At 38.8% G+C, this 26,037-nt stretch overlaps 1 protein-coding gene across 1 annotated transcript in view; it reads left to right on the forward strand.

Annotated features, from left to right (window-relative positions):
* Window positions 1–5,002: 5,002 nt before the first annotated feature.
* ZNHIT6 (zinc finger HIT-type containing 6) overlaps window positions 5,003–26,037 on the forward strand; it is a 61,669-nt gene continuing 40,634 nt past the window's right edge. The window contains exons 1-5 of the mRNA XM_020877246.2: window positions 5,003–5,840; window positions 6,963–7,028; window positions 7,115–7,221; window positions 7,311–7,396; window positions 16,068–16,171. Of these exons, the coding sequence (XP_020732905.2) occupies window positions 5,176–5,840; window positions 6,963–7,028; window positions 7,115–7,221; window positions 7,311–7,396; window positions 16,068–16,171 (1,028 nt within the window). The 5' untranslated portion in view covers window positions 5,003–5,175. The remainder of the gene's footprint in view (window positions 5,841–6,962; window positions 7,029–7,114; window positions 7,222–7,310; window positions 7,397–16,067; window positions 16,172–26,037) is intronic.

The raw sequence follows: 26,037 nt of genomic DNA on the forward strand, positions 1-26,037 counted from the left end.
CCTATATATCCATAATCAAAAAGACTGACCACACCAAATTTTAGTAAGGATGTAGAGAAACTAGAACTCCAATACGTTATTAGTGGGAATGTAAAATAGCATAGCCTCTTTGGGAAACAGTTTGACCATTTCTTAAAAAATTAAACACAAACTTTACAAACGGCCCAGAAATTCCACTCCCAGGTATCTATCCACTAAAGGGAAGTGAAAATATATGTATACACAAAGATTTACATGTGAATGTGGAAGCAAAATCATTCATAATACCAAATCTGGAAATAATCCAAATGTCCATCAACTAGTAAAGGAACAAAATGTGATATATCAATACAATGGAATATTATTCAGCCATAAACAGGAACAAACTCATGACACATGCTACAACATAGATAAGCCTCAAAAACTTTATGCTAAATGAAGCCAAACTCAAAAGATCATGTATTATATGATTTCGTATGAAACTTGCTAAAAAGGCAAATCACAAGAGAAAGAAAGCAGATCAATGGTTGCCTGGGGCTAGGCCTAGGAACAGGGATTGACTGCAAACAGAAACAAGGGAATTTAAGGAGAAGATATAAATGTTCTAAAACTGGATTGTGGTGATTGAACAACTCTATAAAGTTACTGAACTGTAAGTTTATTGTGGGTGTATTTTTTAACAGGTGTATTTTTATGTAAATTATACTTCAACAAGGGGCTTCCCAGGTGGTGCAGTGGTAGAAAAAATCCTCCTGCCAATGCAGGAGACACTGGTTGGGAAGATCTCCTGGAGAAGGAAATGGCAACCCACTCCAATATTCTTGCCTGGAAAATTCTATGGACAGAGGAGCCTGGCAGGCTACACTCCATGGTGATACAAAAAGTTGGACATGACTGAGCACACACATGTATATCTCAATGAAGTTGTTAAAAAATAGCACACTATAAAACAATACTATGTACTTTACAAAGACATGTGTTTATGTAAAGAATCATATCAAATGCATGAGAGTGAGAGGAAGGGTAATGATAGTGGTGACGTACAAATGGTGAAAACAGAGAGGGTTATCGCATATGGCGAGAACATGTCAAGAACTAGTGAATGTGATTATCTCAGCTTTGTCCTCCAGTCTGAGAAAACAAGAAGTAAGCTGTCACCATTGGGAGCTTTCAAAATTACTAGTAGAATGAGAAAAATAATAGTTATAATTGCTTTCACTGTTCAAAAGTTCACATACATTTTCTCATTTAATTCTCGAAATAGTTCTGTGAAATAGGCATACCTATCTTCATTTTAAGAAAGAAGAACCAAGCAAATTCAGTGACAAAAGGCCCCACGACCACCAAGGCAAATACACATTCACACTGTGGTAGCCATGGAGAACCACCACCTAGATCTCCTTCAAAGAACTTGTTACCCAGCTTGTTACTTGTTACAAGAAGGGCAGTCATCAGCCTCCCGCTGTGACCTCCAGCTGCAGGGAAGCCCATGCCCAAGATGATTCCCTTTCTGGGGCAGGACCCATCAGGAGACTGAGTGGGGTTAGATATAAAGTATGGGGCAGCTCTGCCCTGACGGGGGACACTCGAGAAGAAAATGTTTTCTCAGTGATACCCTGCAGGTTGGCCAAGGATTTGTCAGGCCTGCATCACAACTTAAATTTTGTTCTTTGGCCAGTCCTGCTTTGTCCTCCTTCCTTTCATAAGCATTGAACCCTAATAACTCCTATCAGCATCTGTTTCTCAGTAACCCAACCTGCAATACATCACAACACATGGCCACAAGATAAAATTCAGGCTTTCTGGCTCCTGCTTCTCATGTGGACACAGCCACACTTAAGTTCCCCAGCCTTTGTCTTAACTAGACTCAAGTGTGAACAAAAGGCTCTGACCAGATCATTTTGTACTTCAGTGCTGTCACCAATAGACATGTAACATTGAGCAAAGCATTTTCTTTCCATGGGTCTCCATTTTCTTATCTGTCCATTGAGTGGTCAGGAAAGACGCTCCTAAATTTCACTCTATAGTCAACTAGACAGTTGACTACCCATAGTGCCTGCTGAGCCACCAAAATGGCTCTAACCATCCCTACTATACACTCACTCATGGTATTTCAGTCTGAGCTAAGATGCTTTCATAGAAAGCATTCCCAGCTTCCTAGCTGTTAAATTGAACCAACTATGATTTTGGTAAAGGGCCAGCTGCCAAAGTGAGGAGGACAGCACACCATGATGCCTTGTGCAGGGATGGTGGACAGAGAGAATAGGGACAGCAGGAAGTTTCAATCCTATACTGAAGGAGCTGGGCTTGTCCTTCTACTCCATTGAAGTAGGAAAAGGGAGGAGGAGGAGTCTGAGGAATTGGATAGGAATTCAATGACAGCCTCACAAATAACTTCTCCCTCCCCACCCCAATCCAGCATCCCTGCCATGTCTGTCCTAGCAGGCAATACCCTTGCTCTATACTCAGACAACCCAAAGTTCTCTCCTCTAGGACCACTCAAGTCCCCCTTCTCCTTCAAAACTGCCCTTTAACAATATCATCACAACCTCTGCATGCACGCATGATCAATCACTTCAGTCATGTCTCTTTGCAACCTTATGGACTGAAGCTTGCCAGGCTCCTCTGTCCATTTGATTCTCCAGGCAAGAATCCTGGAGTGGTTTGCCATTCCCTCCTTCAGGGAATCTTCCCCACACAGGGATCAAACCTGCATCTCCTGCATTGTAGGCAGATTCTTTACCCCTGAGCCACCAGGGAAGCCCCATAACCTCTGATACCTCCATTAAAACTAGCCTTACAGTGTTAACTGTTTAACTCAGGTAAGTGATTAGCTGTGATGCTCTCAAGAATCCTTACTGGTTTAACAATTTTCCCTCCAATGACTGTGAAAAAACACAGATTATAAGAAGAAATGTAGGAAAACGACAAATATCCAAAATACTCCACAGTGTTTTTACTTCTGGGGTCTGATTTGTAGTTTCACAACTTGCCCTGTAATCTTAAATGGAAATCCAGATGGTTTTACTCTCTTGAGGATAAACACATCCTCCTGTTACTATACAGAATAGGGCTAAATAACAAGGAATCCACGTCGCCTGGCTAAAGACAAAATTTGGGGTAGTATAGTAACAGGAGGATGTGTACCCCAAATTTTGTCTTTAGCCAGGCGACGTGGATTCCTTGTTATTTAGCCCTATTCTGAGCACAAACATGTAATCCGGCCTGCAAATCTGAGACAGGCTGGGCCGTGAGACCTACGACCCTTTGTTGCAGTGCCTGCACCTGGACAAAAGTCTCCTCCAGCAACAAAATACAAAGAAACCATTAGGTACTAAAAATATAACTGCCTGCATGGGCGGCTGTGGCAAATTATGAACAAGATACAAAAAGACCAAAAACTCAACTACCACTTCTAAAGAGTCTGGAACAAAAGCAGGGGGCTGTGCACACACCTGGCACACAGCACCACCATTGGTCTGGTAGGCAGACCAACGAAGCCACCCCTTAATCCTGGAACCCTAGACCCACCCCTATCCTCACCCCGCACAAGGAACTACCTTGCCCTGGAGCACCCCTCCCCCATTCCTACCAGTGAGTAAAATCACCTGTTACTTGTTTTTCCTCCCAATAAAGCCTTGCCTGGTCTCAGCAATTTCTATTGATGAAGGAGTCCAACAAACCTGATTGCTAACAGGGTTACCAGAAAGGCTCTCTTTGACTCTATGGGCAGCTGGTACCTCTAAGTATCTCAAAAAAAAAAAACACTGTCATGACTTCTCTGTAAGCCTCTTTACCTTAAGCCCTAAGAAAATTTCACAAAACTTTCCCAACTTACTTCAGTGTTACTTCCAGTGCTACTGAATCAGTGCAGCCTCAACTAAAGTTTCAAAATGTCCTCATTCTGCTCACCCACTCCTTCATCAAGTGTGAATGAGTGATAACAGCTGAGCATCCTGCAAACCATAACAGAATTTGAGGGAGTGGAAGAAAGCAGCCCACAGCTTAACATCCGTTTCTTTGAAGTCTCCTTATGCACAGAGAAAAATAATGTATCTCATAGACACTATGTAAAGATTAAGTGAAAACTCCTAATCCCCGTAGGTGATAACAATCTTCAAAAGTAACTGGTGGCTCAGTGGTAAAAATCCGCCTGCAATGCAAAGACGCTGGAGATACGAGTTCAACCCCTGGAGAAGAAAATGGCAACCAATTTCAGTACTCTAGCCTAGAGTACAGAGGAGGAGCCTGGTGGGCTCACAAAAGAGTTGAAATGACTTAGCGACTCAACAACACAACAACAATAAAAGTAACTGAAATGGATGCCAGGAAAGTTTTCGTTTATTGAGGGTTGCTTTGGGGTTTTTTCCCTGTAAGTTCTAGGAAATCCTGGAGATTGAATTTTTGATCCTGTCTTTAAATATATGTAATACATATATATATAGAGAGAGAGATCCTAAAGATAATTAAGTAGGATGCTGTAAATGGGGAACTGGCTGGTGCCGGCTGTTACTGACAAATAACTGAAAGAATAAAAATAATTCCTTCTTTCTACCTGAAACCTATCAGGATTCCCAGTAATAATAGAGACGATATGTTGTTTGTTTCATCACTGCTAGCTTATTTCCATACATTATTACACGTAACATCAAAATAAACGAAAAGATTTGTAATACCGTCGTCTCTGGAGTACTGCCTAAGAAACTGAAGCGTGGAGAGGAGTGCTACTAGGTGTTTCTTCCATTTTCATGCAAGCTTAGAACAGAGTAGAGTAGGTCTTCCCCTTTGAATGCAACGAGAATTTCCCTTCTCTGCCTTATCCTGAGCGCCTCTAGTCTCTTAAAGCCGAAGCGTGTAGCCCCGTGCAGAAGGCACCGCCTCTCCAAGGGAAGGGTTTGGCGAAACCCCGCCCCGGAGGCGGGATCGAAGTGGGCGTGGTCTCAAGAGGATCCCGGGAAGGTCTGGGCGGGACTGCCTCAGAGCCGTAAAGAGCTCCATGAGTCGTGAAGGGCACAGCGCGGAAGCGTTGCTTTACGACTGTTCGGACAGGCGCGCCGGGTCGGCGTTCACTGCCTGCTAGTTCTCTGATATCCACGTGGGCCACTCTCCGTGTTTTTGCAGGTAACTCAGCCCTCCTGGTGTGAACCAAACACATTGAAGGACGGAGTGGCAACGGAGGTCAAGGATCTTGAGGTGATGGATTTTGCTGCTGAAAGTGAAGAGATGTCTGGAGGAGGTCTCCAGAGTGAAGCTGAGGGGGCGCGGCTAAGTCAAGAATCAGATCAAGAGAGAGTCAGGGGTACAATAAAGACGGAGGAGTCCGGCGATGGAGAAGCGGAGAATGGTCTGATCAGAATGGAGAAGACAGGGGCAGGGGAAGAAGAAAGTAGACGAGGAGCAGAGATGCGAATGGACCTAACGGTTGTGAAGCAAGAAGTAATGGACTGGTCAGAAATGGTAGAAGGAACGCTGAATGGCCAGTGGGTAAAGCAGGAGCCGGACGAACCTGAGGTGAAAGAAGAAAAACCAGGCACATTGGAGGTGAAGCAGGAGATGGATAGTAGTTTGATGGTGAAAGAAGAAAAGGTGGAAGAAACAGAGATAAAGGAAGAGAAAGTGAAGGTGAAGGAAGAAGTGATGGACTGGTTAGAAGTAAAGGAAGAGAAGAAAGATAGCTTGGAGATTAAACGTGAGGAAGTGTCTCTTGATCAGAATATTAAAAAGGAGGAAATAATGGATGAAGTGTATGTAAAAGAAGAGAAGTATTTCCCCAAAGAAGAAATGATGGATGATACAAAGGTGAAAGAGGAGCCTCAGATAAATCCCTCAGTGGGCTCCAAGCGGAAACTGGCCATGTCAAGGTAGGGCAGCGCTGTGAAGGTCCTTTGTTGTCTAGGTTGAAAGAAACTACACGATCAGTAAGGTGTGGAATAATGAAAAATAAGCGTTAGTTTGGGCCGGGAGTCTGAGTGGTGGGGGGAGGGGCGATTAGGAAAGAAGGGTTTTGTCAGATAACAACAAATTCTGTGGAAATATGTGAGGTTGGTACTAGTGTCCAGTGACCAAGTCAGGAAGTGAAAATTCTTTGGACCGGAAAACCTTTGGACCAGAATCTGGCTTGATTTTGTATGCCCTCGGCTCAGTATTCTTTTGAGAGCAGATAGGTGTGAGGAACAGTCTAATAAAGCCAACAAGAACAAAGTGGAGTAAGTTAAAATTAGGCAAAATGCTTTTGAACTAACTCAATTTTCTAGTTTCTCAATGGGTACTATGAACATTTATTGCTTTTGATTTAATTTCTTTATAGTGTGATCATGTGGCAGCAAAGGAAATAAGAGTAGTCAGATTCTTGGGACTATTTCTGTCTCAAATACAGTGAATCAACATGTAGTTTGCTTGTCCCTTTGTAGTTTGATTGTCATTGTACATTGATTGTCACTCATGTGAAAGATCAGTTGAAGACAGATGATGGGTAGTAGTATTTCTAGAGTGTTTTGATGCCCATTCTCAGTTGGATGGGGAACTGAGGAAGAAAAATGCAACCGCTGCTCTCTAAATTTGCCTAGGTTTTCTTTTTCTGAATGTGTCTGCCTTTAAGATATATAAACAGCTCATGGATTGGACTTCTGGGTATGTGCACACACACAGTTGTTAACAGTGTCAGGAATTACAAGTTAAAATATCAATAAGTGATCTCATTGTCTGATTATATAGAAAAGGAAGTCCCAGTGAGATAATGTTTTAAATTTAATACATGTTTTCTTGAATTACCTATCATTAAACAACATTGTAAATGTAGTGTCATTAAGAGATGGTTTCCTAGAGAATTTTCTAATGATGTTTGACAGCTGTCCATAGAGTTACTTGCATCTACTTTATTCACTGTGACTGCGTCTCTGTAAATTGTGATGGATTAAAAGCTTATAAATAAATATATAGAATTAATACTTGATAATTTATTAAGTTTTTTGTGAGCTTTGTAGATGTGAAACTTGTGGTACAGAAGAAGCAAAGTACAGATGTCCACGTTGTTTGCGGTATTCCTGCAGGTATATATGTAATTTTCTACCTTATTATCTCTGCCTGTACCCTTTTTACCTCAAAGCATAAAAGTTCCTTCTCTTGGTTCCTTCAGTTTGCCCTGTGTAAAGAAACACAAAGCAGAACTAATATGTAATGGAGTTCGAGATAAAACTGCCTATGTTTCAATACAACAGTTTACTGAAATGAATCTCCTAAGTGGTAAGCCATCTTATGTATAGCAGATTGATGCTTCCTGGCCATAGGCATATATCATTTATTTATTTTTCTGTTTTTTTTGAAATTTGTAGATTATCGATTTTTGGAAGATGTGGCAAGAACAGCAGACCATATTTCTAGAGATGCTTTCTTGAAAAGACCAATCAGTAATAAACATGTAAGTGTTTCTTCTATTCCTTTCCAGTTAGAATTTCTTCTAATCAAATAGATTCTTTTTTTTCTTTTTGCACTCAACAAATAATATATTAAGTGACTACTGTGATCCAGGGCTATTCCAGTTACTAGGGATACAGCGGTGACCAAAACAAAGTCCTTCCCCTCATGGAACTTGTATTGTAGTGGGAGAGACAGGGGCTGAGTACAGGAACAAATCTAATTTCAGATAGAGTTAAGTGCATGTGAAAGATAAAGAGGACAACAGGAGATTAAAGAAAATTAAAACGGTGTTTGTGGGAGAAGGGGGTTCTGAGAATAGTCAGAAGAATCTTCCCTGAGAGTTGACATCAAGCAGCGATGTGAATGATGAGAAAGAGGCAGTCATGTGATTGTTAGAAGAAAGATTTTAGAGAGACAAAAGCAGAAGTATAAAATGAATCAGGATCAGAGTTAGTGGATTTGAGGGCTTAAAAGAGGAGCCCAGTGACTATAGCATAGTTGAGTGAGAAGCATGTTGAACAGTAAGGTTAAAGAAACTGATGAAGTCTCCTAATGTATTCAAAATAAAAATGGAGGCCATGGGAGGCAACTGAGCATGTTTGCTTTTTGAAAGATCACTCTTGAGGCTCTCTGGAAAGTGGACTTGAATAGGCAAGAGTGGAAGATTGGAAGCTGGGAGATCAGTTACAAAGCTGTTGTTGTGGTTCTGGTCACGGATGATGCTGTTAGAATTATTGGGGAGTGAGTAGATGTGTTTTTTTAAATTGGAGTATAGTTGCTTTACAATGTTGTTTCAGTTTCTGTTGTACAGCAGAGTGAATCAGCAACATGTATAAATGTATATCCCTTCTTCCTGGGATTGCCTTCCATTTAGATCACCACAGAGCACTGAGTTCCCTATGCTATACAGGGGAAGTGATTAGATTTGAATTTTGAAAGAAGGGCTAATAGGACTTGCTATTTTAATAAACTTGTTATAATTTCTTTTTCATTCCTTAAGCACTGTGCAAAATTAAAAGCTTACATATTGGAAATATTTTCCAACTGGTGTTCTAAAATTTCTTTAATGTTATTTAATCACATAATGGAATTATCTTTGTTTTTCAGAGACCATAGTGGTATGGGAGTTGCAGAATTTTAATACTCTTTAAACAGTTTATTTTTTTGGCATTATTGGTACAGACATGACATTACACATGTCTGAAAGAAAAATTACCATATATCAAGTTTTTTTTCTCAAGCTTAATTAGACATAATTAAATTATATACTTAAAAGATAAATTGCTTTTTAAATATCTTCTTTTTATGAAATTTGGCATGCATATAAAAAAGCATAAAACAGAAATATACCATTTAGTAGTAATTATAGAGTGAGCATCCATGTAGCTACCACCTAGATCTAGAATTAGAACATAACCAGCTTCTCAAGAATTCCTGCCGCCATGTTATGCACATCCCTGAACCATTCTTATTTCTGGGTTTTCTATAATAAATTTTATGAACAATGCTATAGTGAACACTTCTGTTTAGGATTTTGGTTTGCTTATGCATATGTTTTTTCTGGAGTTCATACCTAGGAGTGAAATTGCTTTGTTGTGGAGTATGCATGTCTTCAATTTGACTGTATGTTACCAAAATACTTTCCAAAGTGGTGATGCCAGTTTATACTCACAGTATTTAAGTATACCTGTTGTCACATCTGCTCCAGATACTTGACTTGGTCATAGTTTTTAAGCTTTTGTCAGTTTGATGGCTTTATTACTTTATTATGATTTTTATTCTACAGTTGTCCAGTTCTTAATGAGATTGAAAGTGACAGTAAAAGTTGCTTAGTTGTGTCCAACTCTTTGCAACCCCATGGACTATACAGTCCATGGAATTCTCCAGGCCAGAATACTGGAGTGGGTAGCCTTACCCTTCTCCAGGAGATCATCCCAACCCAGGGATAGAACCCAGGTCTCCTGCATTGCAGGCAGATTCTTTACCAGCTGAGCCACAAAAGAAGCCCAAGAATACTGGAGTGGGTAACCTATGCTTCTCCAGTGGATCTTCCCAACCCAGGAATTGAACCGGGATCTCCTGCATTGCAGGCAGATTCTTTACCAATGGAGCTATCAAGGAAGCCTCTTAATGAGATTGAGCACCTTTCAAATATTTTATTGGCCTTTGGATATTCCCCTTTGTGATGTATGCCACACACATACACACATGGTGTGTGTATGTTAAGTCTATGTTCATCTTATCATTGGTCTGTTGTTTTTTCCTACTGGTTTTCTTTGTGTTTTTAGATGATGATGTTGATTGTGTATGTTATAAATCCTTTCATTCTGTGGCTTGTGTTTGTACTCTTTTTCATGTCTTATGGTAAACAGCTTTTTTTAATTTTAATGTAGTAGAAATTGTCTTGTGTTTCCTTTATAGTTAATAGTTTTATGTGTTTTTAAAGAAATCCTTCCCTTCCTTGAGATTATGAAGCTATTCTCCTGTAATGATTTTCTGAAAGCTTTGTAGTGTCACATATCCCATTTATGTCTGTAAATATGGAACTGGTTTTTGTCTATCATGTGAAGTAGAGGTCCTGTTTAATTTTCCTAATGCATAATCTACTTTTTCTAGCACCAGTTATTGAGAAGTTCATCCTTTCTCTACTGCTTTGCAGGACCATCTTTGTTATATATCAGACATCCACATATGCTTGGCCTGTTTGTTTCTGGCCTGTCTGTTCTATTCTGTTAAACCTCTTGTCTCTCACAACGATTGTACTCTTTCCTGAACTCACAGAAGTAAATCTTCTCACTTTGTTCATTGTTTAAATTAGACCACAGCCATTTTTCTAGGATATTTTCTAGAGTATTGTCTGAAATACAGATGTGGCTCTTTGTAACTTTATACAAATGTGAAAATCAGCCAACTGATTTATAGTCCTGCCTTCCCCACTTGGGTATTTTGATTGGATTTGCGTTTATTTTGTAGAGTTACTTGGGTGATTGGATTTTATGGCATTGAATATTTAAATCCTTGATTGTTGTATCTCTGCATTTATTTGAGTCTTTAACAACTCTGTAATTTCCTCAGTGAAGGTTTTGCACATTTTTGTTAGACTTATTCTTGAGTACTTTATTTTTTCATAGTATTTTAAATAGTATTTTCTTTTAAAATTTTTTATTATCTCTTTGCTGGTATTCAGGAATGAAAGTTTTTGTTGTTGTCCATTTTATGGTAGTAGCCATATTAAAATCTATTCCAATACCTTATCTATAGATTTTTTGAGATTTTCTCTATAAACAGTTCATCACAATTTGTTTCTAGCTTTCTGTATTTATCTGTTTTTCTTACCTTATTAGAATAGCAAGAACTTCCAATAATGTAAAATAGTAGTGATGATGGTAGATATTTAAAGTCCACTCCTGAGTTTAATGATTTGCTTGAGGGGTTCACAGGATGCAAAATGCAATTGAACTCATGGCTAAAGTTTATTACAGTGAAAGGATACAGAGAAAACTTTGCAAAAGGAAAATGTGTATGGGGCCAAGCTTGTAGGAATCCAACCACAAGCTTCCCAAATTCCTCTCCTATTGGAGTCAACAATACACAGTTAATTTCCTCAGGCAACGGGTTGTGATAACTAATGTTTAAAGTTTATTGTCTACCAGGGAAGTCATTAGAGACTCAGTACCCAAGGTTTTTATGGGGACTGGTTGCAGAAGCACCCTTAGCCTAGCAGTTGCCAAGTTCCATACACCCAGAAGGAAAGCAGTTAAAAACCACATTTTTGTACAATTTCAGCATAATGAAGCAGAATCTTTCCTACCATTTTAGGAGAAATTTTTTGTCAGTGTAGGGTCCATTTACTAGTCAGCCAAATTGCCAGACACCAGCCAAGAGCAAACCTTGCCAACAGGACTTTCTAAGGATAAGTTTCAGGCCTCGTATGTTAGCTCTTTTCTATATCTTTGTTTTATAACCCTGATCACAGAGGCAAAAGTTTTAAGATTTCACCATGTTTACTTTTCAGTTTTTTGTGGGTATAGTTTAATATCTAGATTAAAGAAGTTCTGTTCCCAGTTTTCTAACACATGTTAACATGAATGGTGGTTATATTTTATCAAATGTTTTTTCTATATTTTATTATTCTTTTAATATATAATATTCTAATAAGAATATGAATAATAATCTTTTAGCTGATTTTCTATTTTAAGCTAAACTTCCATGGTGTATTACTGTCATATCATGCTTTTTATACTTTGTAGAATTCAGTTGTGTTATATATATGTACACATTATCCTTTCGTTCATTTTGCATTTCTGTTCATGAGTGAGATAACTTCTAATTTTCCTTTTTGGTATTCTTAAGTTTCTGTATTGATGTGATTCCAGTTTCATAAAATTATTTGATGATGATCCCATTTTGTTCTTAAATACATTAACATTGGGATTATTTCTTCCTTGGGAGTTTGGTGTAATTTTTTAATGGGCTGCAGAAGTTTATTCTTTACTGTTAATGGGACTGTTCAGGTTTTCTCTGTCTCACGTCATTATTCTGTCTTAAGACTACATTTTCCTAAGAATTTGTTCGTTTTACCTAAATTTTCCAATGTATTGGCATAAAGTTCTTCATAACATTTTCTTTAATGTATCTGTAGGAATTGTAGTGTTATCATTTGTAATGTTGCTTACTTGTGTCTTTTTTTCTAGATTAGTTGCTGTTACAGATTCCTTTTCTATTTAGTTACTGTGTCCTCTTGACTTCTGTTATATCCTTTTTTATCTTTAGCTTAATTGCATTATGGTCAAAGAACATGTTTTTTTCTGAGTTCATTTTTTAAAAAATACATTAAGACTTGTTTATGTCCCAGCATATAGTCAAATTTTGTAACGTTTGCTGTTTTCTTGGGGAAGCGGGAGAAGTATTCTGCAATTGCTAAATGTCTTATTCTAAACATAATCCTTTTAGATCAGGTTTGTTAAGTATATTGTTCAAATTATAACACTACTGGTTTTTTGTTTGTTTGTTTCTTTCTTCTACCAGTTACTGAGAGACATATGTTAGTACTTCCCAATAGATAAAATCAGAAGGATTTGTATGTTTTTCCTTGTGGTTCAGTTAGCTTTGCTTCATATGCTTTAAGAGTACATTATTAGATGCATACTTCAGGAAATTATTGGTGTATTTAACCTTTGGCCCTATGTTGTAACCCTTTTTGTCTCTCAGTTCAGTTCAGTTCAGTTGCTCAGTCATGTCCTACTCTTTGTGACCCCATAAATCACAGCACACCAGGCCTCCCTGTCCATCACCAACTCCCAGAGTTCACCCAAACTCATGTCCATGGAGTCAGTGATGCCATCTAGCCATCTTATCCTCTGTCGTCCCCTTCTCCTTCTGCCCCCAATTCCTCCCAGCATCAGGGTCTTTTCCAGTGAGTCAACTGTTCTCATGAGGTGGCCAAAGAATTGGAGTTTTCAGCTTCAACATCAGTCCTTCCAATGAACACCCAGGACTGATGTCCTTTAGGATGGACTGGTTGGATCTCCTTGCCGTCCAAGGGACTCTCAAGAGTCTTCTCCAACACCACAGTTCAAAAGCGTCAATTCTTCTGCACTCAGCTTTCTTCACAGTCCAACTCTCACATCCATACATGACCACTGGAAAAACCATAGCCTTGACTAGACGGACTTTTGTCGGCAAGGTAATGTCTCTGCTTTTTAATATGCTGTCTAGGTTGGTCATAACTTTCCTTCCAAGGAGTAAGCTTCTTTTAATTTCATGGCTGCAATCACCATCTGCAGTGATTTTGGAGCCCCCAAAAATAAAGTCAGCCACTGTTTCCACTGTTTCCCCATCTATTTGCCATGAAGTGATGGGACCAGATGGCATGATCTTGATTTTCTGAATGTTGAGCTTTAAGCCAACTTTTTCACTCTCCTCTTTCACTTTAATCAACCAGCTCTTTAGTTCCTCTTCACTCTCTGCCATAAGGGTGGTGTCATCTGCATATCTGAGGTTATTGATATTTCTCCCGGCAATCTTGATTCCAGCTTATGCTTCTTCCAGCCCAGCGTTTCTCATGATGTACTCTGCATATAAGTTAAATAAGCAGGGTGACAATATACAGCCTTGACATACTCCTTTTCCGATTTGGAACCAGTCTGTTGTTCCATGTCCAGTTCTAACTGTTGCTTCCTGACCTGCATACAGGTTTCTCAAGAGGCAGGTCATGTGGTCTGGTATTCCCATCTCTTTCAGAATTTTCCAGTTTCTTGTGATCCACACAGTCAAAGGCTTTGGCTTAGTCAATAAAGCAGAAATAGATGTTTTTGTGGAACTCTCTTGCTTTTTTGATGATCCAATGAATGTTGGCAATTTGATCTCTGGTTCCTCTGCCTTTTCTAAAACCAGCTTGAACATTTGAAGTTCATAGTTGACGTATTGTTGAAGCCTGGCTTGGAGAATTTTGAGCGTTACTTTTCTAGCATGTGAGATGAGTGCAATTGTGCGGTAGTTTGAGCATTCTTTGGCTTTGCCTTTCTTTGGGATTGGAATCAAAACTGACCTTTTCCAGTCCTGTGGCCATTGCTGAGTTTTCCAAATTTGCTGGCATATTGAGTGCAGCACTTTCACAGCATCATCTTTTAGGGTTTGAAATAGCTCAGCTAGAATTCCGTCACCTCCACTAGCTTTGTTCATAGTGGTACTTTCTAAGGCCCACTTGACTTCACATTCTAGGATGTCTGGCTCTAGGTGAGTGATCACCCCATTGTGATTATCTGGGTCGTTTTTGTCTCTGGCTTTCTGTGTATTTGTCTGTTACTAAACTATTTCACTCCTTTGGTGTATTTTGTCCCTGACTTTTACTTTAGGCCTTTCTGTGTCCTTATATTCTGTGTGTGTCTTTTCAGAGTTCCATATGGTTGAGTTCTAGCTGTTCTCCATTCTGACGTCTGTAGCTCTTAATGAGTCTCTTCCTGGTTTGGTTCCTGTGTACTGAGGCTTACTTTCGTCTTTATTTTTTTCATTGTGGTGGCTTCTGTTGTTGCAGAGCTCAGACTCTACAGAGCATCAGCTTTAGTGGTGGCAGCATACAGCTCAGCACCTGCGGCACTTGGGCTTAGTTGCCCCTTGGCATATAGGATCATAGTTCCCAAACCAGGAGTCAAACCTGCATTGGGAGGCGAATTCTTAATCACTAGACACAGGGAAGACCCCCTTTTTTTCTTATATTGGTTACGCTTGTTTATTTTTTGTTGAGTACTCCTTTTATTTTTCCCTTTAAAAATTACTTATGAGAATTATTTGAAGGCTGGAATAAATAAATAGGCCTTCTTTTATTCTACCATGTACCTAGAAACATTGCAGATCTAGACTACCTTAAACCAGGTTGAAAGCTTAAGATTACATTAATCCCAAAGCAAGGCAAATCATTTCAAGTCTGAGCATGGACCTTCATGGCCAGGCTAGATGATTTCTAATCGATTTTTCTTTTCCCCCTGTTCCAGTCAGACTAATAAAAAAATTCCTGGCATGCTCTGGTGACCCTTATCCTGAGGGTATATTATTCTGTGACTCAGTTTCATTTCATTTGAGAGTTTGAGTTTCCACAAACATTACTGGATCTTGACTGTCTTGCTGAGGAGGCTCTAGAAAGGGGAAGCCTGTATTTGCCATAAGTAGCAAAAGTGGCTTCAGTGCTTTTTGCTTACTTCTCTGAGTTTCACTTTTCATTAAATATTGGCCTGTAGTTTCCCTTTTCTGTCCGCTCTTCAGTGCTTTCAAGGTGATCTTTAAAAATATTTACACACACACATATATATATACACACAAATATATATATAGCATTCTTAGATGTTTTCAGTAGGAGAGTTGGGTCCTTATAATCACCATCATTACTGAAACCAAAGTTCCATGCACTGTGAAATTGCATGTAATTTCTTAAGTCATTTTCTTACTGACCCTCTTTTCCCCTTGATTTATGACTTGATTGTCTAACTTTGTACATTGCAAAGTCTAGATGCCACTCAAAAAGTTGCATTTATATTTTGCTACTTCTTTGAGTGATTTTTCTTCTTCCTTGATGATATTACTTCCTTCAGTACTCTCTGGAGTTGACTAATTCAGCTCAACCAACCTTCGTGTTCAGTGGAATAATACATGTCAGAGCTAGAATTCTCATACCTCATTTTGTACATCCTATATCAGTGGCTACTTTTAAGTTAAGCCTGTACTAGGCAGCACCATAGTTCCTTCCCTGAATGAGCTACCTGCCTAGTAATAGAAGCAGGCATATATATAGCTAACTATGGTATGAAACCATCAGTAAAAGAGAAGGAAAAAAAAACTGTATAGGTAATCCCTGTGATTGCTAAAACCTGTATTTTTTTTAAATCCCCATGAAATTCTTCTTTTGGCTTATAGGATGTATGGTTAAAAGCACAGACTGAAGTTAGACAGACCTGGATTTAAATGTAGACTTTACATCTCTGACATAGCGGAAATGAAAGTAATAATAGTACCTGCTTCATAGTATTGTGAGGATTAAATGAGATATTGCTGTTTAGTGTAGTTTGTGAAGCATAAGTATTCGATAAATCTTAACTTATGTTTTAAACATTGTTTTATGTGCTTTTGGAATTTAAGCTATTTGAGAATTAATTTGTCTATTTGTTTTTGTTTGTTAGATGTACTTTATGAAAAATCGTGCTCGAAAGCAAGGTATTAATTTAAAACTTCTACCCAATGGATTCACAAAAAGGAAAGAAAATTCAACATTTTTTGATAAGAAGTAAGTTTCTGACTCCTTTTTTAGTATATTAGATGTTCTAATTTGATGAGGAGCATCTTTTAAGGTTTGGTTTGCTTGGAACATTGCTCCTCAAAGTCTATGAGGTGTTTGTCATTGATTGGTACAGGACAAGATGACTGCAGAAACTGGACATAAGCGTTTAGGAACTTATGCTAGTTTTATGTCATGTGTGACTTTAACATTTTGGGTTTGCTCCCTGTGTGTTTGAGAGAGAGAAAGTAGTGTGTATATGTGTGTATGTGTGTATCTTTCTCTCTGAGACCTAAAATACCATGAAAGTATTTCAGAAGCTTCAAGGACAAAACAATAAGTCAAAGCAGAATTTCTGCATATTTTTAACCAGAGGAGCTTGACTTTTATACTCCTTTCTACTTTAGAATTCCAAATAGTAATTCATTTGAAAGTCAGTGATGGAGAAGAAGGGAAACTTGGACAACATTTACTCTATAGAAAATCTGAATAGAGATAATACCTTAGAGATTAGTTTCTTGCTCTCTGAAATTGCTAGATCAAAAAGGCCCCATTCGTACAGAAAAGAACAGGATCCCAAAGTACTGTAAGTAGCCCATTAAATTATTAGATAATACCTTTACAAAGTCAAGATTCTGGTTTTAGAGTCAAAAAGCCTGAGTGAGTCCCTCCCTCTTTAGCCTCTTAGTAACTGCAAGGCTTTGAGCAAATTACTTCCTTTCTCCGGGCTCTATCTGTATAGTGGTGGGGGTTGAACCAGGTAACTCTGTAGTTCCTTTAAAATTTTACTACTTAAAAAAACGGAACCATCAGAATTATCATTATTCTAAAAATCTTCCACCTTTTCAACAGATGTTATATTTTTAGAGAATGGTGTTATCCACTTATATATTTCAAAACAGATAGTTATAAAGGTGGTTTTCTCTTTTTTTGGTTGGTTTCTAAGATTATAGTAATAAAGATTTTGCATTTATCAGACTTCCCTGGTGGCTCAGATGGTAGTCTGCCTGCAGTGCAGGAGACCAGGTTCGATCCCTGGGTCGGGAAGATCCCCTGGAGAAGGAAATAGCAACCCACTCCAGTATTCTTGCCTGGAAAATCTCATGGATGGGGCAGCCTGGCAGGCTACAGTCCATGGGGTCACAGAGTCAGACACAACTGAGCGACTTCACTTCACTTTGCATTTATCAAATATGAGATAATTCTTTTGTGTGTTTTGAAACTGACTTAGCAATTGACATGATTTGTTTGAAATTTAACTGGTTTGTGCCTTTTGAAATATAAAATATATTCCTATTTTATGAAAGAAAACATTCAGAGCCTCAAATGTAAAACTTTGAGGTCTTTAGATACATAAATGTTTATGGGAAGTTTTTTCCAAGACTACTAGATTCAGTGTATTTTCTGGGTTTAGATTACAAATTTATGCTGTTATTTTGGAATACCTCATCTGTGAAGTAGCAAATCAGACTCTTTTTGCATTATGCCTTTTACTCATGAATTTGCAATGATTTGGGCTTGCTGTTTTTATATTTTTAGTGTCTTGCCATGAAGAGATTAGCAGCATAGAACACAAAAGACTTTAATTAGTTTTTCAGCTGTTTTCACCTCTGTAAAATGGAGTTAATGATAGCTACTGTGTAGTCCTGACCTTAGTGTGTTAACTTACCTAGACACTAACCTGAAGGTAGGAAGAAGTCAGCACATAGGAGCAATTGTAAAAGTAATAAACCCTCAGCATAAAGAGTTTAAAGGAAAAATAGCAACTGTAATTCCACTATGTAGAGACAGCAAATGATAATATTTCAAGTTTCCTTCTCGTCATGTTTGCTTCTTTTTTCAATTAATAAAATAAAATGTAATATTAAATACTTACATAAAAGTATAAAAATTTGCTTGACTCTCCTCAAGTTAAGCATTATTTATAAATAAAGGTACACTTTTTTTCTACAGCTGGCTTTTTCCTATTTAGCAATACATTATGAACTTCATGCTCGTTAATGCTAGTCTGCCTCGTTTTAAGTAGTATATTTCAACTATGACTACTGTATCCTAATTTATTTATTACCATATTCACGAACAGTTGCTTATTTTCTGGTTTTTTGTTATTACAAATAATGCTAGTGTAAACATCCTTGAACAAATTGTTTTGCGTGCTTATGTGACTTTTCTGTAGATCGATTCCTGATAAGTGGCATTACTGGGTCACAGATTACATGCATTTAAACTGTTGAGAGAAGCTCCAAATTGTCCTCTCAAAAAAAGTACCACTTTGAAGCTTTTACAAGAATGTATGAGTACCTATTTTAGTTATACTGTGCTTTAATTGAATATTATTAAACTTCTTTGCCTATCTGATTAGAGGTTGAATTCTTCAACTTTTTCATTCAGATACACATGTTTTTATCTCATCTTGATCAGTTGCATGCATTTTAAATGTTTTTACCTATCTTTTCATGCTTAATTTTGCCTTCTAGTCATTTTTGATGCATTTTAAAGAATTGCTAAAAAAGAAAAGAGAAAGGTTCTATAAAACATAAAGGTAGTAAAGTGGAGTGGTTAAGAACACAAACTGGAGTTAGGCTGCCTGGGTTCAAATTTCTGACCTGCCTCTTCTAGCCATGTGATACTAAGCTAAGCCATCTAACTTCCTTGTGCTTCAGTTCCTCGTTTATAAAGTAGAGCTAGTAATAAACTAGGGATAAGCCAGTTTTCATTTCCATTTATAGTAACTTAGAAATCCTGTTTAAACATTTCACTAGCATTGAGTTGTCTCTTTTTTAATATTTGTTGCTATTTTGGAAGGTGGAAATTGGTTTTTTTTTTTTGGAAATTGTTTTAATTTGCTTTTACTTAATTGCTACTTAGATATGGAGTATTTGCCCAGATGTTTCAAATTTTAAAATTCACATTTTAAAATTCAAATGTGAAGTTTGACTTAATCCAGTCTGTGGTAGTAAGATGATCTTAGAACTGTTTTGGTAAAATAAATAATTCAGATCTGTGGGACAGAATTTTTCCATTTGTTCTTTGTTAAATTGCCCATTATTATTTCTAAATGGAAAATAATCATGCCACAAACTGAATTTAAAATGTCTGTATTTGCATGTTCTTTGAATAATAAAGCATGAAGGTCAGTTCCCATTTAGTTGATAGCTATACTTATTAGTTAGTCAATAGCCATAGTCTGCTCAGTTGGTTAATAGTTTGGAAGTCTTTTGAGTGTGTCTTTATACTTTGTTCATTTTTCAGCATTTTCATCAGTGATTTAGGTCATGATTTCTTATCTTGGTGCTGCTAACATATTGAACCACAGAGCTCCCTGTTTTGAGTGTGCATTTTAGGATGTTTAGCAGCATCTCTGGCCTCTACCCACTGGATATTGGTAACACACACAAAGGCATTCTTTGTGATACCTGTGGTTTCTCAGACATTTGTATGAAAATGGTAAAAACTTTTGATGATCATAATGTTATTTGCTGGAAGGAAGGAAGAAGCGGATACTACTTCTTATCAAAGAATTATTTTTACCTCCGATATCTCCGATAGTCTGTTTTTAAGAGAATTGTTTATAATGCTTTTTTAAACTTTAAGAAGTGGTTAAAGTTTTGACTGAGATAAACATGAATTTGAATATTGTTTCTGTACATGGTATATGTTAGGTGTCCTTGGACAAAAGTGAATTTGTTAGATTGTTGATGGGAATAAATGAAATAATATTAAAATAATACCCAGCACTTAGTAGATAATGTGCAGCAATAAAAGATCTGCATTTTCATACTGAAAATCTTTGGGAATACATTTACTATATTATATTCATTCCTAGTAGGTCTAGGGCAGCATTATAATCAAACAATACTATTTCTGCCGTGAAACCTCCAAATGTTTACATTAAAATAGGAAAATAATGAGTTTAAATGAGCTCTGTTAGTTTTTTGCTGCTGGAGGAGTTATGAAAATCTTTCAGCTTCAGAGATTCGGGGCTTGGAATTGTTGCCATGTGATTTTGGTCCTGTAGTAAGATTATTATAATTAGTCCCTAGGCATTAAATTGGTCCTTTGCTTATTTAAGCAGCTTGAGCATGCAATATACACAAAAACTCAAATTGAAGTTATTTAAAATTGAATGTTCCAATGGTAACTTTTGAGCAATCTGGGTGAAGAATTCTTTGTGGTATTTTTGTAACTTTTCTGTAAAGTTTGAAATTATTTGAAAATAAGAGAGTTTAAAAAAAAAAATTAAATACCTACCCGCCCCCGCCGCCCGCAGCACCATGAAGTGTGACTAATGTACATTGTCCCTGAATTACCTCTGTAGGACTAATAGCAAGTTATATAGTAGCAAGTGCATTAATACCTTAGAATCATAGGTTCATTTTAAGCCAGGCATTCTTTATGGTAGAAGTTTTTGACCAGTCTGACTTCAGATCTCCAAAATCATATGCAAAATTTTGTGATATATAAATTTTTCTAAGACTAGGAACCATAATTTCTATTTTACAGTCGAAGTGTGATGTAACACTAACCAGCCTGTGATGTCAAAAGTATATTTAATAGCTGTAAATTTTAAAGGACTGATGAATTTGCTGGAATGTCATAGTGGATAACTTTCATGAACAAAGAAAAGTTAAGAGATGCTTATGTTATGAATAACTTGAGCCAATACAAAATAGACATTCTCTCTTAAAGATAGAGGAGCTTGGTAAGAAAATGGTATGAGGCTCCCCTAATTATTTTAGTCATTGTTATTCAGCCACTGTGTTGTGTCCAACTATTTGCAGCGCCATGGACTGCAGCACGCAGTTTTCGCTGTCCTTCAGTATCTCATGGAGTTTGTTCAGACTCATGTCCATTGAGTCGGTAATGCCATGCAACCACCTCATCCTCTGTCGCCCTGCTCTCCTGCCACCCTTTCCTAGTGTCAGGGTCTTCTCCAGTGAATTGGCTCTTTGCATCAGTTGGCCAACGTTTAGAGCAGACCCCACACTACTTCTTTTAAATAGTGACTCTTTCAGAGGTAAATGCTCTGCCTCATCTCTTTGTATGGCATATAACTTTATATTTATTCTCACCCAGTGCTAGTCAAAAACTGTTGAAAGAACAGGAAAGATCTGTATGAAGAAACTTAAATTCTACTGAATGGCTTAAAAAAGTCGAGCAAATGGGGGAGAAAGACCTTGTTATTAGCTGACTCAATATTATAGAAATAACATTTATTTCTTAAATGAATGATCTTTAAATCTGATATGGTCCTAATGAAATCACTAATGATATTCTGTTTGTTTCTTACTTTGGAAACTTTTTTTTTTTTTTTGGAGAAGGAAAGGATCCATAAAATGACTTTAGTTCATTCTGAAGAATAAACATGGGAGAAGCACCAGGAAAAACCAGGGGGAAAAAGGAGGAATAAGGCTGGACTCATTAAAATTTATGAAATTTTAGTGAAGTTTTATCGTATTGATGTAGAAATCTACAGTGATATTATAGAAAATAGACATGAGGCTATCTGGCACTCTAGTATATGATCGGATAGAGATAGCATTTCAAATTAGTATAGATAATGACTTATTCAATAAATGCAGTTGAGACAGCTTGCCATTTGACAGTTTTTTTTTTTTTACTAGAATGTCTAGTCAGTTCAATTGCTCAGTCATGTCTGACTTTTTGCGACCCTGTGGACCACAGAGACACCAGGCTTCCCTGTTCCATCACCAACTCCCGGAGCGTACTCAAACTCTTGTACATCGCATCGGTGATGCCATCCAACCATCTCATGCCCTGTCGTCCCCTTCTCTTCCCACCTTCAATCTTTCCCAGCATTAGGATATTTTCAAATGAGTTGGTTCTTTGCATCAGATGGCCAGAGTATTAGAGTTTCAGCTTCAACATCAGTGCTTCCAATGAATACTCAGGACTGATTTCCTTTAAGGTAGACTGGCTGGATCTCCTTGCTATCCAAGGGACTCTCAAGAGTCTTCTCCAACACCACAGTTCAAAAGCATCAGTTCTTTGGCACTCATCTTTCTTTAATAGTCCAATTCTCACATTCATACATGACTACTGGAAAACTATAGCTTTGACTAAGCGGACCTTGGTTGGTAAAGTAATGTCTCTGCTTTTTAATATGCTATCTAGGTTGGTCATAGCTTTTCTTACAAGGAGCAAGTGTCTTTTAATTTCATGGCTGCAGTTACCATCTACAGTGATTTTGGAGCCCAAAAAAATAGTCTGTCACTGTTTCACATTGTTTCCCCATTTTTTTGCCATGAAGTGATGGGACCGGATGCCATGATCTTAGTTTTCTGAATGTTGAGTTTTAAGCCAACTTTTTCACTCTCCTCTTTCACTTTCATCAAGAGGCTCTTTAGTTCTTCTTCGCTTTCTGCCATAAGGGTGGTATCATCTGTGTATCTGAGGTTATTGATATTTCTCCTGGCAATCTTGATTCCAGCTTGTGCTTCATCTAGCCTGGCATTTTGCATGATGTACTCTGCATATAAGTTAAATAAACAGAGTGACAATATACAGCCTTGACATACTCCTTTCCCAATTTGGAACCAGTTTGTTCCATGTCCAGTTCCAACTATTGCTTCTTGACCTGCATACAGATTTCTTAGGAGGCAGGCCAGGTGGTCTGGTATTCCCATCTCTTTAAGAATTTTCCACAGTTTATTGTCATCCACACAGTTAAAGGCTTTGGCATAGACAATAAAGCAAAAGTAGATGTTTTTCTGGAATTCTCTTGCTTTTTTGATGATCCAACAGATGTTGGCAATTTGATCTCTGGTTCCTCTGCCTTTTCTAAAACCAGCTTGAACATCTGGAAGTTCACGGTTCACGTATTACTGAAACCTGGCTTGTAGAATTTTGAGCATTACTTTACTAGCGTATGAGAAGAGTGCAATTGTGCAGTAGTTCGAGCATTCTTTGGCATTACCTTTCTTTGGGATTGGAATGAAAACTGACCTTTCCCAGTCCTGTGGCCACTGCTGAGTTTTCCAAATTTGCTGGCATATTGAGTGCAGCACTTTCACAGCATCATCTTTTAGGATTTGAAATAGCTCAACTGGAATTCCATCATCTCCACTAGCTTTGTTCGTAGTGATGCTTTCTAAGGCCCACTTGACTTCACATTTTAGGATGTCTGGCTCTAGGTGAGTGATCACACCATCGTGATTGTCTGGGTCGTGAAGTTCTTTTTTTGTACAGTTTTGTGTATTCTTGTCACCTTGTCTTAATATCTTCTGCTTCTGTTAGGTCCATACCATTTCTGTCCTTTATTGAGCCCATCTTTGCATGAAATGTTCCCTTGGAATCTCTAATTTTCTTGAAGAGAGCTCTAGTCTTTCCCATTCTATTGTTTTCCTCCTTTTCTTTGCATTGATCAAAGAAGGCTTTCTTATCTCTCCTTGCTATTCTTTGGAACTCTGCATTCAAATGGGTACATCTTTCCTTTTTTCCTTTGCTTTTTGCTTCTCTTCTTTTCACAGCTATATGTTAGGCCCCCTCAGACAGCCATTTTGTTTTTTTGCATTTCTTTTTCTTGGGGATGGTCTTGATTCCTGTCACCTGTACAGTGTCACGAACATCCATCCATAGTTCATCAGGCACTCTGTCTATCAAATCTAGTCCCTTAAATCTATTTCTCATTTCCACTGTATAGTCATAAGGGATTTGATTTAGGTCATACTTGAGTGGTCTAGTGGTTTTCCCTACTTTCTTCAATTTCAGTCTGAATTTGGCAATAAGGACTTCATGATCTGAGCCACAGTCAGTTCCCAGTCTTGTTTTTGCTGACTGTATAGAGCTTCTCCATTTTTGGCTGCAAAGAATATAATCAATCTGATTTTGGTGTTGACCATCTGGTGATGTCCATGTGTAGAGTCTTCTCTTGTGTTGTTGGAAGAGGGTGTTTGCCATGACCAGTGCATTCTCTTGAGAAAACTCTATTAGCCTTTGCCCTGCTTCATTTTGTACTCCAAGGCCAAATTTGCCTGTTACTCCAGGTAGCTCTTGATTTCCTACTTTTGCACTCCAGGCCCATATAAGGAAAAGGACATCTTTTTTGGGTGTTAGTTCTACAAGGTATTGTACGTCTTTATAGAACCATTCAACTTCAGCTTCTTCAGCATTACTGGTCGAGACATAGACTTGGATTACTGTGATAGTGAAGGGTTTGCCTTAGAAATGAGCAGAGATCATTCTTTTGTTTATGGGATTGCATCCTAGTACTGCATTTCAGACTCTTTTGTTGACCATGATGGCTACTCCATTTCTCCTCAGGGATTCTTGCCCATAGTAGTAGATACAGTCGTCATCTGAGTTAAATTCACCCTTTCCAATCCATTCCTAAAATGTCAATGTTCACTCTTGCCATCTCCTGTTTGACCACTTCCAATTTGACTTTTTTCGTGGTCCTACCATTCCAGGTTCCTATGCAATATTGCTCTTTACAGCATCGGACTTTACTTCCATCACTAGTCACATCCACAACTGGGTGGTTTTGCTTTGGCTCCGTCTCTTCATTCTTTCTGGAGTTACTTCTCCACTCTTTTCTAGTAGCATATTGGGCACCTACCGACCTGGGGAGGTCATCTTTCAGTGTCCCATCTTTTTGCCTTTTCATACTGTTCATGGGGTTCTCAAGGCAAGAATACTGAAGTGGTTTGCCATTCACTTCTCCAGGGGACCTCGTTTTGTCAGAACTCTCTGTCATGACCCATCCGTCATGGGTGGCTCTACATGGCATGGCTCATAGTTTCCTTGAGCTAGTCAGGGCTGTGGTCCATGTGATCAGTTTGGTTAATTTTCTGTGATTGTGGTTTTCATTCTTTCTGCCCTGTGATGGATGGGGATAAGAGGCTTATGGCAGCTTCCTGAAGGGAGAGACTGACTGAGGGGCAAACTGGGTCTTGTTCTGATGGGTGGGGGCATGTTCAGTAAATCTTTAATCCAATTTTCTTTTGCTGGGCGGGGCTGTGTTCCCTCCCTGTTGCTTTACCTGAGGCCAAACTATGGTGGAGGTAATGATGATAATGGTGCCTCTTGAAAAGGTCCATGCAGGCACTACTGCACTCAGTGCCTCTGACCCTGAGGCAGGCCACCTGTAACCCACGCCCCTGCTGGAGACTCCCGGACACTCATGGGCATGTCTGGGTCAGTTTCTTGTGGGGTCACTGCTCCTTTCTCCTGGGTCCTGGTGCACACAAGGTTTTGCTTGTGCCCTCTAGGAGTTTGTTTCCCCAGTCCTTTGTAAGTTCTGGAAGTTCTATGGTGGGGTTAATGGCAACCTCCTCCAAGAGAGCTGATGCCATACCCAGGTCTGCTGCACCCGGAACCCCTTCCCCTGCGGCAGGCCACTGCTGACCCGTACCTCCACAGAAGACACGCAGACACAGTCCTGGCTCAGTCTCTGTGGGTTGGGCGTGCGTTTTGTGCCCTTCCCAGGTCTGAGCAGCTCAGGTGACCAGGTGCTTGGCGAGTGCACTGTCTCAGGTGGGCTGTGCATCGTAAACACCTTCCAGGTCCTGGCTGCACAGCAAGAGCATGTGTGCCCTGTGTCTCCTCTGGAGAGCTGATCTCAGGCTGCGACCCTCCTGGCAGATGTCAGCCATCCAGGATCTCAGGAAGACATGGTTAGCAGCAGGCAGCCTGCTCACAGTTGGTAGAAGATGCCCTCTCTGGGGCTAAGAGCCCCTTGCCTTCAGGCTCTGGCTGTGTCAAGGCTGCCTCTTTGCCTCTGGGCAGGGAGGGGCTGGTACACAGCTAGCTCTCCTTTGGTATTTGCTCAGTCCTTTGTGCTGTGATCAGGCCAGGCTGCATGGTAGGTTGGTAGGTTAGAACCTTTCCGGGAAAGTTCTCTTTTCCACAGTTGT

The sequence above is a fragment of the Odocoileus virginianus genome, chromosome 5 (assembly GCF_023699985.2).
Source record: "Odocoileus virginianus isolate 20LAN1187 ecotype Illinois chromosome 5, Ovbor_1.2, whole genome shotgun sequence".
In the NCBI taxonomy this organism is placed as follows: Eukaryota; Metazoa; Chordata; class Mammalia; order Artiodactyla; family Cervidae; genus Odocoileus; species Odocoileus virginianus.